At 36.5% G+C, this 17299-nt stretch overlaps 1 protein-coding gene across 1 annotated transcript; it reads right to left on the bottom strand.

The window, feature by feature from the left end:
* Positions 1 to 1963: 1963 nt before the first annotated feature.
* KNG1 (kininogen 1) lies at positions 1964 to 16886 on the bottom strand. Its single transcript, XM_071752566.1, has 11 exons — positions 16327 to 16886; positions 13371 to 13481; positions 12540 to 12624; positions 10311 to 10483; positions 9355 to 9462; positions 7703 to 7784; positions 6306 to 6472; positions 4746 to 4853; positions 3730 to 3819; positions 3123 to 3276; positions 1964 to 2766 (listed from the first exon to the last, which is right to left on the bottom strand). Exons 1-11 carry the CDS (start codon positions 16519 to 16521, stop codon positions 2582 to 2584), a joined length of 1458 nt encoding a protein of 485 aa, XP_071608667.1. The 5' UTR covers positions 16522 to 16886; the 3' UTR covers positions 1964 to 2581.
* Between the last annotated feature and the right edge of the window lie 413 nt (positions 16887 to 17299).

Genomic DNA, 17299 nt, shown 5'->3' with positions numbered 1-17299 from the left:
ATTAATTACACTTTAACAAATGAACTTCATTTAAAGCTTAATTAAAACTGTGGAGGCTAAATTATGCTAATGTAGCCTTGTAAACACAGAAGAATTAGGATCTGCCTGCAAGTAACTGGACACAGAACTGAAAACATCAATCCCCACTGTTTTTTAAAGAATATTTGAGGAATTTGTACACCAGATTTGGTACAGCTCTGTGTATATGACAATGGCCATGAAGTGTTGTAATTTCTAATTCTGTAGCCACTTAGACCCGTTTTATCCTCAGAGCTGATATTCCTAAATTGGGAGTATTTATCTTGCTGGCTGGGAGACCTGAGAAAACAAGGAAAGAAATAGGTTCTTAAAACTTATCAAATAGTAGCGTGCATCATTATTTTTCCTCATTTTCTGTTGTCATGTGCCTGCACGTCTCCCATGGCTAGTTACACTGTGTGAACATAGCATTAGAGGATGACTGGAATTGCTGACTGTGATTAAAAGGTCATGTCTGAAGTAGAGAAAAAATCCATCAGGTTACCCATAGCAAAGCTGAGGAATTTTTCATATGTCATATTTCATAAAATACATTATTTGGCTTCAGTGTCACAGATGGAAGGAATGAGAAAGCACATTAAACCCAGGCAGATGCAGAATGACTATCAACTGGCTCTGGATCTCAGCAGTATTGTGAACAGACATATTTTTATACCTCAGACTCCTAGTTCTGATTATCAGTAAGGATGCAATCTTTCTGGTGCAGGTACTAGCTATTAATTTTTATGTCTATTAAATTACACTTAGAGCATTATATATACCTTGCTCTTAAGGAACTGGCATTTTTTAATGCCCTATTGATAGAGCTTACTATTTAAAACAGATTGCACTAAAGTGGTGTTTTTATATACGATGTTACTAACCCAGAAGATACACCGAATGTTAGGTCTGCTAAACCGTTCGAGGCTATCACAAAACCCTGATTTGATTCATCATAAAAACCTTGTGGCAAGAAGTCTGCCATCTGCAGGCCAACGAGAAAAGTACTTGTTAAGCACTGCTGTGCACTGGATGATCACTCCAGCATGATGGCAGCATGGGAGAAAGTTAGTTTTGCAGAGCTCTTCAGGAGCAGACCTGAAACAGACCTGATCAGTAGTTTTCTAAGAGCATATTTTTTCCATCAGAAAGTGCTGGGTTTTTTTAGTTAAAACTTTCTGTCAGAACATGTCAATGTTATAAAATATCAGAACATTCTGTTTCAAAATTTTTAGACTAAAACATTTTTATTTTTATTCCAGAATATTTTTTAAAGTATTTTTTTTATACATTATAAAAACAGGAAGTCAAAAGTGAATGTTTCAGTTTTGTATTGACCATTAATGAAACCTCATGTCACTGTAGCACTTGATAAACTCAAGGAGGTCGAGTCTTGTCTTTTATTACCCTACTCTGACTACCCCCACCGCATTACTTCTCCATCCCATTCTCTCTGTTTCTGTTTTTGTCAGTTGTTGTTTTCCTTCATCCTTTTCACCTCATCCACATCATTCCATCTTGCCTGTGTCCTTTCTGCTCCTGTGTCTTCTGACCTTTCCCTGTAGCTATCTGTTACTTTTTACAGGGCTGAGTAGTGGATCAAACGGGTGAACTGATCTAACATTGAACTAGTCACTTATTGCTGGGTGTTTTTTCAGCTCAGCCACTTATTGCATCCATGCAGAGGTAAAACATTTTCATTTGAAATATTTGGAGCTTTTTAGCTAATATATATCACACAAAATCCTCAACTTTTGATAGATACCTAGAACAGCAAATTCACTCCAGTCTCTAAATTATGCATAGCCTAATGATGGAAGAAGATAGACAACTTTAGGTAGCTTTAAGTCTTTGCAATTTGTCATTTCTATAGAATTTGTGCACCTCCGCCACACAAAAATCTTTCAGTTGTAGTGCCTCTACTCTGTAGTAACCATAATACTAATAGGGAATTATAAAGATGCTTTATTTAGGATTCTCTCAGTTCCACCTGTTATCTCATTCAACACAACAGAACAACAGCGGTAATATAAATTTGTTTTTAAAAAATTGTCAGGTAAACCAGGTTCATTTATTTTATTTTCTTCTTTAAAAGATTCATTCCAGTAAATTAGAGAAATATTATTTCACATATCTAAGAAAGGCAACCTTGCTACAGATTCTAGGCTTGCCTTTGTCTTACTCATATTTTGTTAAGATTCTTCATGTAATCTGTGAAATTCTTTTTGCAATTGTTTTTAATTTCATACAGTGAAATTTAATGCAGTGATTCACTTTGCTTGAGAGCATCTGCTTCTAGCAGATGAGCTTCAATTTTAACTTTAACAGCAGAAGACTGCAATTTGCCATTGCCTGATTTACATCTTTGCAAATATATGCAAAAGAGAGTATTGCTGTATGATCTTAGTTCCACAGCTGCGCTGGTGTTACGCTAGAGTGACTTAGAACATTTTAGCTAACAGAATAGGAACTTCTGCCTCTTCATATATTATGAATTTCAATAGGCAGTATTTTTTTTATTTTCCTATGTTTAACTTCTGAAAAGGATCCTACAACATTTGAATTATAGTAAAGCATCTAGGAGATCAAAGTCTTTCTCTTCATTTTGGGCAGGAGTTGAGTTTTCCATTGCAGAAGGTAAGAGATCCTCATTTGTGAATTCTCTGGAAAAGCCATGAGAAGCTGGAACATCCGTAATTTGTTTCCATGGTTTTCCAGGACATCTTGGAGGAGGAGACTCTGGGTGATCTGGCAATCCATTAAATAAAGAAATATCAGGAAGTTTTAGTGGTTCTGCAGGTATAGTGGTTTCCTTTCTTGCAACCCCTGGATTAACTAGCTCTGGTGCTGTTTCAGCACTGGATGGGGGAGTTTTGTTTTGATTAAAAATTCTTTCATCAGATTCCTCAGAAGATCTGAGGCTTGGATGCTGAAATTTACCATTTTTACTGTGTTTTTTATGTCCCCACCTATGGCCAGTTCCATGACAGCAATCAATTTTGTGCCTATGTCTTTTGTGAAATTCATGATTTGTTTTTTTATCCATGTCTGTTTATGCCCATGCCTCTGCCTATGTTTATGCCCATGTTTATGCTCAGGTTCACCTTCTGGTTCCTGTCCACCATCTTTGCTTGTTTCTTCACCAGGTGTTTGACTTTCTTCTTCATTGTGGTCAGAGCATGAAATTTCATTTGTCTCCTCTTGAGCAAGAGCCATTCGGAAAGGTGTGAATCCAGGAGGCCTTCTTAGCAATAAACTCTAAAAGACAATGCAGTAATAGCCATATTTGTTACATGAAGAAGAAGAGTATCTTTAGATCTGGGAAATTCAAAAGTTGGGTCAGTACAGCAAATGCATAATTTAGCAAAAGAGTTATCAGATCCTTAATGTAAACTAAATAGTTATCTTTGCTACCTGTGATAAGAATGGAAACATAAACATTCTCCCAAAGAACTCCATAGTATTTTAGCATTTATATGTTAAAAAAATAATTTACATATCACTGAAATTCTGACAGTTTAGCATGGGAATATTATAGAGAAGAAAAAGTTTACTGGTTTTAATTTATGAACAATACAGTTGATTTTTAGGACTGTGTGATCTTGTATTTTTGGTACAAAGTATGGGTTTATTTGGAATGGAGAAAGAATTTAATGACTGCCTTTGTTCTATGCTCTACCCATACTATCAGGTAATGAAGAAGCATCGTACCGCTGAGCGCTCTACAGAGCAGTTAATCTCAGGAAAGATTTTATTCTCCCATGAGATCACATGAATTTTTGCTTCACATGGCAATGGTACCTGTTGAAAAAACAAAAAGATCAATTCATTAATGTAACAAAACATCAGACACAAATGAAGAGAGTTATGCGTGAAAAAAATAACGATTTTTTTTAACAGTACTTTTAAATACAGATATGCTTGGAGCTTTACTTAAAAATCTCCATCGCAGTGGTGGAGACTTCTGTATTGGGACACACCACTGCTTAGCCTTTTGAGATTAGAGTATGCTTATGTGAACACTAATTCAGCTTTGGATTGGAGACTGAATCTTGAAACATTGGGTTTTTCATCTCCAGCAGTTTTGGAGCATTATTTAATCTTCATCATATTCCTGACAAATACTGTTTGTGATGGTATTTCTCCTATTAAAAACTGGGAATCTGAGACAGAGAAAAAGGCAATTTCTTTTCTATTCAGTGCCTGCTGCACTAAAGAGATTTTACAATCTCACAGGTAAGCACTGTTCTTATGGCAGAAAAAGAGGAGAAATGAAGCCTCTCCTTCCCAAGCAACTTCCTTGCCAGTGGTTTCTGGTTCTATCAGCATTACTTTCCAGTGTCTGGAACACATTTTCCTGGTATCAGCAGGATGCACTCCAGAAGCATTGTTTCTTTGCATACTGGTAACACTCCAGTCTCAGGTTTTCCTTAGCTACAAGAAAACAGTAAGGAGCATTGCAGCGATTTCATTTTGCAGCAGCTTCCTTTCTTTGATTATTATCAGAAGAAAGTTCCTTTTTCGTTACAGTGAGCACTGATCCTAGGGTTGGGTGACTCAGTTTAGATGTCACTGGCTTGGGTTACAAACAGTGAAAGGTGTTCTTGTTGAAGTTCACTGAAAGATGTAACAGAGCTTAGCATGTGATTTTACTGTGTTTACAATTTCTGGTGCAAAAGAATCTGTCCATTAGGAACACTGCAGATGACATCATCATCATTACTTACACTGTCTGCTGTGGCTTCACAGTCTTCATTTAGTTTTTCAAATTCTTCCTTTGAGCAGTTTGTCTTCTGGATTGAAAAAGTTAGATGGTACTTTTTTCCTGCAACCGCCTGAAAAATTAGCAAGAACACTTTCTGTGGTAAAGGCATTTTATTGAAAAAGTTTCAAAGGAAAGTTGTTTTTCCACAACCTTGTACTACTTATATTCTACAAGTCCTGACCACTGGGACAGCATATGTTAAGAACAATATTAAAATACTTGGCACCAAATCTATCTGCTTCTAATCAACTTACTTATTTATTCCAGTTCCCAGTCTCAAAAATTCCAGCATTGAAACTGGAGGAAACAGAGAGGTCAGAGTAATATCAGGCCCAAAGATTTTGGCTTTGTTTTATTGGATGCCTGCAGTAATTTCATTAATAACAAATGAAATCATTAAAGACATTGCTGAAGAGAGCCAAATATGATGTAAGAAAACTGGAATGTGAGTAAAATGAAGCGTGTGAAGAACAGGCTTAGTTGAAAATGAATGTATGTGCCAAATGCATTAAGGAGTGAAACTGTGCAAGTTCAAGAATGTGCCTGGTACATGTTCTCTTAGTATTTTTCACAGAGCCCAAGATAATATATCCTTTTTTCAACATAGCAGGCAAACCATGAAATTCTGTCTTTTTAAAGTCTGTAAAATACAGACATGCTAATATATCAATCACAGTATGAAAAATGAGAAAGAAGAAAAAAGTTTGAAAGAAGAAAGAAGCATTAAAAGAAGAAAAAACATGGATATTATTAATAAGGTAACGTGAGTTATTCAGAAAAACTCTCATGTGCTTTTAGTGCCTTCTCCAGTGGCACCTGTCATACCCAGGAGTAGTTGTTGGCAAAGAATCTTCTGAACTATTCCACTGTCTTATTTTCAGTTCTGTCCTAAACCTCTTTTTTTGCTATGATGGAGCAGTAAACAAGCCAAATGCAAATGGTGAACAGTATTATAATCTTGAGTCCTTTTCATTATTGTATTTATCTGTATCTGAACTTGTGCATAGGTGTTTTCTTCTGAATCTAGGTGCAATATTATTAGCTGCAGAATAAGTATATAAATTGATTTCTAAGTGAAATTGGGAAGCTGTGTTTCTTGGAGCTTACAGCTACTGTAGGGTGGACAGTGCTTAAAATAAATTAGAAAGTATAGGTGGGGTGAATCAAGTGGCTACTTCCTACTTTTCTACTCTAAAAGTCTAAGGTATGTTACAAAGGCTGGTAAAAAGTGGGGTAGATATACAGAAATCAGATACCCTGAGTGAGCCTTTTACCTGTGGTTTTAAAATCATGTTATTTTAAGAAAAATATAATCAAGAGGGGGTAGATTTTAAAATAATCTCTGGATGCAAGCCAAGATGGATAAAATTTTGCAAGAAAAATTGCCCGGATATTTCAGTTATCACATGTATCAGTACTTAGAGAAAAACATTACTCAAATCTAAATACAAACTTCTGCTAACATTTAGATTAGACCCATGACAGTGCCATGTTTTCCTTAATTTCTATGGTATATCCCAACCTGAACTGTAGCTTTTGTTATTTCTCCACCTTTATAATAGAAATCATCATTGCTCTCCCAGTTATACTTCTCCATAGAAACTTTCAGTAGTTCCTTCAGTTCTGGACTGTCTTTTGGGATATTCTTTGGGCAGCCAACGAGTCTCACAGGAACAACTGTCTCTTCAACTGAAAGAAAGAAACAGAATTCAGATCTAAGAGCAAAAGATTCAACTTAGATGTAGTCTGGGGAAAGTAGTCAGTTATAAGACTTTGCCTTCTGAAACACGTCCTGAATTTGGGTCTGTCAAATAAAACAGAAATATCTTTGAGTTTTATATCATCCTTGCTTGCCTAATGGAGCACTGTATCAGCACCTATTGTCACACAATAAGGCACCTACACAACAGTTGTCTAATAGGAACATGAATTGTGTGTATCCATTCCAGGTATGCAGCAAATAAAGTGAGGGAATGTCTACATTAAGGGAAGGACCTGAATCAGGTGAAACGAGAGGTGCATGTTATTGCAAGAAATGCATGTATTGAAAAGTATAATTATAATTTCTTGAAGAAAACGAAGTCTGAATGGGTGAGAATGCAGCACTTCTTGTATGGAGTAGTATGAACTCACTGTACTCACTGTAGAACTCACTGTACTAAAGCTCTGGAGCTGTGGTAATCTGTGTCCAAATAGATGGCTGAAGGAAAAATTAACAATAAGAAAACCATTTGGGAGCTTGACTATAATGAATTTATAAATTCTAAGTAATCGATTTACTAGGAAAAAAAAGCACCTCTAACATAATAGTTTTGATTGTAGCTATGCAATATGAAATAGGATTGGATCAACAGGTGTACTACCAGTTTTGGACAAAATCTCCACAGTCCTGAGCTCCTTTGCCTTTCAAAAGAATACATTTAAGCTCTTTGGAAAGTAGTTGTTACTCATTTAAACAACATGATAATAACTCTTCTGTCATTGTAGTGGAAAGGGAATTAATTTTTGTAGGACAGTTACACTCTTTGAGTTTGTATCTGTTAATCTCAAATGAGAGTTGGCAACCAACTCCATATCATAGAAATAGGGCAGTGTACAAGTGATAAAATGCAACTTTCATCTGCATATAAAATAATTGTAGGAAGAGAAAAAGCTCGTGGTAGTATTTCATTAGGAGGCAGTGCTTTTTTGGTTCCAGAAGAATTACTTTCTCTTGTTATTTTCTACTTTAATCTCACATTTTAATTTTGTCTTTTTGTAGAATTGTAAAAAAACCAACAACAAAACAAACAAAAAAACCAAACAGAAAAAAAAAAACCCAACAAAACCCAGCAAACAACAAACCAACCAGCCAAACAAACAAAAAAACCTACACTGAGAACTGCAGAACTTTAAAAACTGATAGTGCCTAGGACATACCTGGAAACTTGCATTCGTGTGCCATCTCTGTGAGCTCCCCCTGAAGATTTTCATATGCTTTGGCATCACATTTACCTACACGCTGGAGTAAAAATCCCAGTTATTTACAAACTATGAACAAGCTAACTTCCTAATATTAACATTCCTGCTAAAACAGAAAGCCAAGCATACTACGAATAATTCTGTCCTTCCTGAAATAAGCGAGGAGCAAGAAGCCTAACAGTTTGCAGAGCTAGTAAATGATCAGGGCTCACAACTATTTGTTATATATTAATTCCACAAGAAAATGGGGATATTTACAAGCCAGAATCCTTTTTTTAGGGAGAACTCACTGAAATTTCTGTCTTAAACTGTAATGACCAAAAAGAAGATGATGCAATTAACTAATCAAACATTATTGAATTTCGTGTATTTACTCAGGTGTTTTAAAGGAACTGTGGTAGATGACTTGCTTAAAATTGACTTGATATCTTGGGCTGGAAGAATGCAGATATTGATTCTGTTCTGCTTTGAAAAGGTTATACACCCATAAAATATGTCTGTAGCATTCAAGAGACTAGAAATGCTAATAAGGAAAGAACTAGGGGGAATGAATACATAAAGGAGGAGAGTTTTTGTTGTAAACAGAAATAATATTTTGCAGATTAACCAAAGTTCTTCAAAAGCGTCAACAAAAGCAGGTAGAGAGATATGGTGATAAACTATATGTAGATTTTCAAAAAGGTTTCTGTGAAGTCCCTTACCAAAGACTAAATGAAACTATTGGTGTGATTAAAGCAATATGTGAATGAGCTTAAAATCTGAGCATGGGTAATGGAGAAATTTGCTTCAGCTAATTTGATTCTCACTCTCCTACTATTTACCACAGTGTTGCCAGTCTTTTTTTGTTTCTGAATACTTCTGAAACATTTTTGAAGCATCCAACAAATAATTTTCAAACAGGAGAAGCTCTTGAATGTCACACTCAACAGTGCACTTCCACAACAAATGAGCCAGATGTGTGTCAGGACTTGTGTGCTTCCTCCCTCCCAATTAACTGCCACTGTTCATTATGACTCCAGGTTCCTGCCCTCTACCTTGGGTCTGCAGAAGCATTTGTCTGACCCCAGGTGAGGTAGTTCAGGGAGGTTGTTTGGGAGACCAAGCCTCTAGTTTTGGAACAGTTCATTCTGTTCCACATCAGAGAAGCAAAGGAAGTACCTGTTTTTGCAGCACCGTTTAGCTAGACTTGTGTATGTTTGTTAATAAATTTCTTTTGAAGCTCTCTTTTCTGGACTGACAGAGACCAATAGTTCAGCTACTGACTTTTCTTAGAAAATGTGTTAAGCTGGAAAAATGGTGCTAATTTTAATTATTGTTTTTTGGGTTGTACATGGCTAATACCTTGAATATCTAGTTAAGAATTTCTCAATGGATTTATTATTTGGGTGAGACTGTTTAAATTCTATAGAGTAATGTAAAAACATTGATCATTGTCTTAGTCACTGATTCAGAAGACAATGTTTTAATTGCATAAATATCCAGTCATCTATGATGCTGGATTTCAGTTTCACCCATGAAGTAAAGCAAGACTGTAAATATTTTCTTGATTCTGGTATAATTATTTTTTATTATGATATTTGTTTGATAAATAGATTTTAAAGATTACTTACAGCTGTAGAAGTGGTTTTGCACTCTGGAGTTAAATCTTGAAATTGGTCTTTGGAGCAATTAGTCTCCTTGATTTCATATTTAATTTTGTAATTCCATCCAGCTACCACCTGGAACAGTTATTTAGGAGATACATTACATAAACCAATAGAAACTTAGAAGTTAAACTGTTAACTGTGATTAGCAAAAAAAGCAAATGTTTTAGGCTAAGTAAATACACAAACATTCAAAGAAAGTGGTCCATACTTATGTTGGGCTATATACTAGATAAAAATCAATTAAGAAACTTTACTTTCTAGCAACATCATGCCAATTCATGGGAGAACCTTTCACAGGGAAATAACTGTTGCATGGAATACAAGATGACATGGAATTTTTGTGACCTGAGCAGACATTGCTTGCAAAGTAGAAATCTCCCCATTCTGTAACATACAGCAGCTGCTGACATACGGATCCTATTGCATTGGAAAAACAAAGATGCCTACTGCTGTTTGAGAGACTATAGAGTATATAAGACATCTGTGCAGACTGGCAGTTTTGGCACAGAACCTAGAAGAGATCTGCTCCTGCTGGAACTTGAGGGAGAGGCCAAGTGGAATAGCCAAGAGCATCTGAGATGACTCAAGATGCTTGTGTCAGCAGCAAATGCAAATAAACTGGTGCTAGACACTGGTTAGATGCAACTGCACATAAAGGAAAAACATGTTTACTAACTGCAAGGTTGACTGCTTTGAAAATCTAGTAGGTAACCACCTATTTTCTTAAAAATGAAGTGAACTGTTTACAGAGTCTATGCATACTATGCACTTTTATGCTTTTATTATGTAACATGAGTCACCTTAAAAATCAGAAACATGTTCATAAAACAACAAAGGGTACCTGGTTTGAGTTTTTTTGGTAAGTGTTAGAGAAAAGGCTAAACTTTGTATAAAAGTTAGAGAAAAAAAATCTCACAAACCTGTCTCTGAGCTTCTTTTACTTCCACAAGCTTAAAAAGAACAGATTCATCACTGTGCTTGTTAAATTTCTGAATGGCTTGTTTCAGAATTTCTGAGACTTGTGAATCATCACTTGATATAGGTTGGAAGCATCCGAGACATAGAGCCTCAGTAAACATCACCTTTGGTGCAGCTGGAAGATAAACAAACAAGAAAATACAGGGCTTCATGTAAAACAGTCTTGGGTTTTGATTTTTCCTCTTTGATAATGAACAGAAAGTTTCAACGAGCAAGGACTTTTCCTGCTTTAATTGGAGTGATCAGTAAAATCCACATTTCAGTTTCAGGGCCTGCAAAGACATTTATTGTATTTAGAAACATGCTTTGGTTTGTGGTGGTAGAGGCCATCCATGATGTGAGGATCCAGGCTGGATTTCAGCAGTGAACCTCATTCAGAGGAGTGAGCAAGTTTCAGGAGTCAGTGAATCTCTGGAAAACCTTGCATGTGGCTTTGACACCCATAAGGAAGAGTTACCCCTCATTCAGTCAGGGAAGAACCAGTAGAGGCTACAACTAAGGAGATGTTCTTCAGATTCTTCGAAGCTCTCCCACTGTGTGCAGCTGTCCTCACCATGTTTCAGGAAGGGGGACTTTGGCAGGAGTGTTTTGGCTCACCTGTGTGAACTGCTCTGACTCTGAGCTCCTTAGGGATTGATTGTAGCTGAGCTATTCCACTGCTGTGTTGTTTGAAGTCCCCCTGCTCGTCACTGAGGCTGCCAGTTACCACTTGGTGTTACCTTCAGACTTAACCAACTGGATTTGCTGTGCATAGACAAGCTTGACAGGGATGCTCAAACTTCTGTTTCCTACTACTAATCCTATTAACTCTCTTTCTAGTAATCATGGATTGGATTTTCATAAATTAATTTTATACTTGAGTACATAAATTAATTTCATGATTCAGTGAGCTTGAGAATGCAAGTGGGACAATATGTGGTCTCTGTGGAATTGAAGTAAAACTTGTGTGCCTGATCCTCAGCTGGCATAAACTGACTGTAAGGGAGTTATGCCAACTTGCACTGGCCAGGGAACCAGTCCAGGGTCAGTATGATCAACGTGTTCCACCAAGAAGCCGGAACAATATGGTATATAACATGGTGGGAAAATCCCTCATCTGTTATGGCCTATTGTTTCACTCCTTCTGTTTGAATCCTTTGTATCTGTTTTGATTCCTCTGTACATTTGGAATATCTCAGGGTAAGCAATACTATTTAGTCTTAGTGTCCAAGGGGTACTTGAACAAAGTCTGACCCTCTGTGTTTCCAGCAGTTCACACTTGCCTCGGTAATGACAAATATATACAACTAACTCTGGTCTCAGCACTTTCATAACTGCTGAACAAAATGTGCGTTCTTTTTTCAGAGTTGCTATAAATTGGTAAGAGAGGAGTTTCTTAGGGTCTGTGGATGTTTTTTAGCTTTCTGAGCAAAGATTCAAATGCTTATTTCCCATGCATTCTCTGTGGGATTCACATGCCTTTTGCTGGCAACTAGATGTCACCATTGTCCTACAAATGCATCCAGCCCAAGCCTTGTTGATTCAGTAGGAGAACGTAGGATTTTGCATGTACTGCAGTTCCTAGGACACTGGCTGTCAGTATAACCATGTAAGCTTTAAGCAAGATAACTAGGAACAAAACCAAAGATAAGCTGCCAAAAATCTCAGAAATCATGGTAAATATTTCTGTAGTTAATATCCACTTAGCTTCCTGCTACCGGTTTGATGGATATTTTAAAACAAGCTTGGATATGTAGTACATGAACTACAGGCATATGCACATTGACATCTTGGCTGTAAAGCTTTAAAGCAATGTGATCTCTTTTTAATAAATAAAATCACTATGCAAACATAATAGTAATAGATGAATGTCTTATAGGCAAGAAATATAGCACTACTTATTATTAAGATCTAAAAAGATATTACAGAGTCTTTTAGATGATTACATCATTGCTAGATTTTTATTCTGTAAATGAAATTTTTTTTAAAAAATTCTTTGGTTGGGTATAAATATTGCTTTTGGTGACCCTTAACAGAAATAATTTAGTAATTTTTACTTCGGAGAAAAATTAAGGTACTTTGTCTTTTAAAAATCTTGTTACCTTTAAAATTACCTTATAGTCTCAGTTTTATATTTTTCCCATTCTTATTATCAACATACTTGCTGAATACTGCCCCAAACAGTTACACACCTGGAAATATCTTGCAGTCTTGTGAAACATTACTTGTTTTTTCAACATTATTCATGTGAACTCGAGCTGTGCATTCTCCTGTTTTCTGCAAAAACATATAACAACATTTGTCTTAATCTTTCTGAAGAAAAATACAGTGCTATATATTCTTCTATCTGTTGAACAAAGTTGACAGCTGCATATTGAGTTTGGGGAACAAGTACATTTGTAGCAATGTCTAATCTGTTGTTTTGGAACAAAGGAAAAGGAACAATTCTTTTATTTGTGAGGAGAGTAGGGGATGAACTCCACAGATAATTTGAAAGATTGCTTTGTATGATGATTGATGCATATTAATTAATTAAAGATTTACAGTCAGAATAATGGAAATTAACAGATCCTCATAAATGAAGTCTGTATAAATTGAATGTTTACCTAATTTCCTCTCTGCTAGTACAAGTTATGCAGCAATGGCCATGGCATTTCACATTTATTCAAGTGACTTTATTATCATCATCCCTTTGTTTGAATTATGTAGTGTGTGAAATAACAGTGACTTCCATTGGAAATGCTCAGTGTTCCTGCAAGCTGTGTGTGCCCCAATTGTACCTCCTCTAGGCACTTTCTAGTAGCATGTCTGGCTCAGAAGAGCTGAAATGTTCCCTTCTGCACAGTTTCAGGATTATACTGGTAAACTCACCATGATACGGGTTAATTTTAGAACTGTAAACTTTTCTCAGAACTCTTCTCAAAAGACCAATACAGCTTAAAAAGTTAAATTCTTTACTGCAGTCAAGGTCATAACGTTGGTGTTTCTGTAACAGAGCTTTTAAAGAGGCCAGAGATACTTACAGTCTCTGCACCTTCTTTGTAATCACAATCTTGCCAGAGTTTGTTCTCATCAGTGGCACAAGTGGTTTCTCGTATTCGGTATTTCAGGTAGAATTGTGAGTCAGGACCTGCCTGAATAAAAAGGTGCATGTCATCGTTTGCATAGTGACAAATGAAGTGAAAAGATAAGAGCTTCAAAAGGTAAATACTGGCCATTGATTGCCTTCTATGTTACGGTATAGTCTCAAATTAGCTTCTGGTTTCCAAACAAAGTCTCTCAACTCTTGGTAGCTGAATAATTAACTTATCTAATTACTGAGCCCTTACCTACAAATCCAATAAAGTGTGCTCAACTACCTCAGTTTAACTTGTAGTACCAAGGGTTTTAAAACTAGAAATAAGTGGTTAGGTTTTATACTGATAATCAAATGTACTCCTAATAAGCCAATTCAGGTTGCTGCTTGGATAGTTAGCATAATTACCAGCTTGGACTGTGCTCCTGTGTGACTCTCTCACTCTCACCCTTGGCCTCCTCCCAGATCTGTCTGCTTTCCTTCTGTACAACTCTACAGGCAGCCCAGAAACAGCAGCCAGCAACCCTCAGGCAGCCTGGCAGTGCCCAACCTGCCTTTACTCATGGTAACAGGGTACTTAAGCTGTCCTGCCTACTCAGCGGAAGGGGCGAGGAGGGCATATGCTCCAGAGAGAGTCTTTGGCAGTGCCTGCAGCTTTCCTACAGGCATTAAAGGCTGAGCTGCTCATGAGGGTAGCCTCAGGAACCCGGTAAAGTTAAACGCAGACAAAGTATTTAGCAAAATCTGGCCTGGCCAGTAGATGTGATGCTGATGTTGGGGGCATTTTCTTCTTGACATAAACTGAGCAGTGAGCCTGTGCCTACAGGTAATGTTAACAAACTGCACAGTTTATGTTTCATCGTTACAGGAGATATAAAGCCAGAAGTTACTGATCTTTTACAGCCCCTAAAATGCTCTGCCAATGTGCCTATTCAAATACAGGCAGTGGCTGTACTTTAAACACTGTTTATCCTCAAATGATACTGCTGGGAGAATTAAATGATATTTCTTGCCTTATTGTTACCAAGTGAAGCTGGGCTGACCTGGATGGAATACACTGGCTTTACACTGTGTAGACACAGAATTATATTCTGTGTTCTCTTGGTTTCTGCTGTGTATTGCTACAGCTACTAAGAGGTGTAGAGGTACCTGACATAATGTTTGCAGGTTGTAAAACAGGATGAGAGAGTCCCTAAAAATGTAATGCACTTAGTCCTCAACTGGTAAAAACTGATGTTTGCAGACCTGCACTTGATGATACTATCTGAGATGTGGACATAAAAAGACCAAATTCTGTTTTCTCTAACAGTGTTCTAAATCTGCAATAAATCATCTCTGTGAGTAAACAAAATAGGTGAGAAAAATAATTGTTTCTCTATGTTGTTGTTGGTTTATTTCATCATTATTATGAATAACTGTGCCTTTAACTGGGGCAGGTTCAGTATTTCATCCGTCAGTTTTTATCTTTTCTTACTTTATCAATAATGAATGTACATTAATATGTAATAACCAGCTATTTAATTAATGCATTCAACATTGTGAGACTAGCAGTGGGTAAAATCTATACTCTTTTTAGAAAAAGAAAATCGATTATGAGGAAATCTCTACTGCAGATTCCTTTCCTCTGTTTTTTTAATTATGATAGTCAGATCAGTGATGCAAATTAACAATTGATTTCCACTTCAGATCTTTTAAGAAAATGAAAGATGGATATCTAAAGAAGGAAAGATGAATAATAATTACAATAAATATGCATTCTTAAAAACAGAACACTGTTTAAAATAAAATACTGAAACTAATATCTGCCCTATCTGTCTGAGAACAGCAGCAAAAGGAAGGTGGTGTTACAGCCCTGATAGAATGCAGCATTTGGCTGTTGTGAAGGATTTGTGTAGTTCAGTGAAGACAGTGGAACTATTGATTTGTCTAATATTAATTGTATAAAGTTTTTGCCAGATTTTAGTCTTTGTCACTACATGCTAAAATCTTCGCAGTTTAAAAACAGGAAAACCAGAGGGTAGTGCCATGGGATGTGGGTATTTTAAGGCATTTAGGAATTCATTACTCCTTTTTGGGGTCAGTTTTTATCTGGGTAAAAGTGTCTTGTGATTTTGAAGTGCCAAATATTCTCTCTGACAATGGCTTTCTTGTGTTTTACATCTGAAAATCCAATTCAGTAGGAAAAAATGCTAATGATGTTTTCAAGTAAAGTAATGCTTGTCATTATTATGGTAATATCATCTTTGTATGCTTCTCAGAGGTAAATACTCTTTTGTTAGATTAAGGCTATACAGAAGGATTCCAGGCAAAGGATCATGTTTCATCCTTTTTTTCTTCTGTAATTTTAGCTGTCACCCTATTTGACTAAAATACCAGCTAGTGCTTTTAGATAGATATGTGACTTGGGATTAGCATAAATCAAATAACATTCACAAACAATTTATTCAGAGTATTGCCAAATTTTATCAGGTCATTCTTTTTTATATGTGATACCAGTTCTTCACAAGTCAAGATAATGTTCAGGTTTTTTAGAATGTGTGGTTTTGCCATTGATCTGAAAACCTTACTGATGATGTAAAAGGGTAGAATTCTTAACAGAGAGAAGAAACAAAAGAGTGAACTACTAAAACAAATTGTATTAGTGATAGAAAATTTCTGTTTTTTAGAGCTTGCATTAATAAGCAATTCCCTAGCACACATATCTCGGTTGATAGGAACATAATATATATCCCTGCTTGTCATGGTAATGAGTATCTTACTGTGCAATGCATTCCTTTGATTTTTTAAAAAGTTTTTGAAGACACTTTGCTGTCATACTTGTTCTCTTATGAATGAGATGGAGATAATCTGATTCAGACTGCATAAAGAATTCCAAAATATCTTTTTTTCCAAAGTCTACTTACAGTTCTCTTGGCTTCCATCACCATGTAGAGAGCAAATTGATTACCGGTTGCTCTGTCTCCATTGTATTTCTTCAGTGCTGTGTCGACAGCTTTAAAGACATCAGGGTCATCACAGTCCGAAAACTCAAATGGAATAGGGTTGGCTCTGATAGAGAAAAAACTACAACAGAGTGCTAGTACAATGAAAGGTTTCATAATTAGCTAAAAAAGGGCCCCTAAATTAGAAGGCTCTTTAAAAACCAAGTGGAAAAGGAATGCCTGGCAGGGTTTTAGTTACATCTCCCTTTTTTCAGGAGCAATAACTGAGTAAACAGAATAAGTGGGTTGCTGGGGTTGGTTGGTTCTCATCATACACTGTTTATACTGCAAATAAACTTCTGAGTTTATCTAAATAAAGTTTGTGTGGTCACCAGAATGACACTGAGGTTATCCACCTGCCATCAAGATAACAGGCTAAATGTCTGTAGCTGGGGACATGTTTATACTAACCAGCATGGCCCCTAAGCAAAGGAGAAAGCATAAAGTTTGCTGCTTTCTGACTTCTTTTCTTAGCATCTAGGCTGCTGCTGAGAATGAATTTTAGAAGGCTTAAATAAAACACTCATGAAGGTCACAGTGACAATGAAGTTCTGGGTCTGGACAACAATCTTGTTGATTTTATAGATCTGTTTAGTGTTCAGGCTGCAATAGTTCTGAGAAATCAGAAAAATGTCTTTGAACAGATGCATATCACTGAATGTCGCATAACTCTTCAGTAACACTTGATAAACCTTGTCCTTCATGCTACTATTGGAAGTTTCCATCTTTGCTGTCATGTGGAGACTGCCTCTGGACCATGGATTAGTCAGTCTTCATAATGCTTTGTTATCATTACAGATAGGGAAAGTGACATCCAAGAATAAGGGATTAAGTAATGTTGCCTGTATCTGGCAGAGCCAGAATTAGAGCTGGCTGGGAACATCTGGTGCTTCCA

Source organism: Heliangelus exortis, chromosome 9, assembly GCF_036169615.1.
Source record: "Heliangelus exortis chromosome 9, bHelExo1.hap1, whole genome shotgun sequence".
Classification (NCBI taxonomy): domain Eukaryota; kingdom Metazoa; phylum Chordata; class Aves; order Apodiformes; family Trochilidae; genus Heliangelus; species Heliangelus exortis.
The sequence above is the reverse complement of the archived record's forward strand: the minus strand, read 5'-3'. Positions and strand labels throughout refer to the sequence as shown.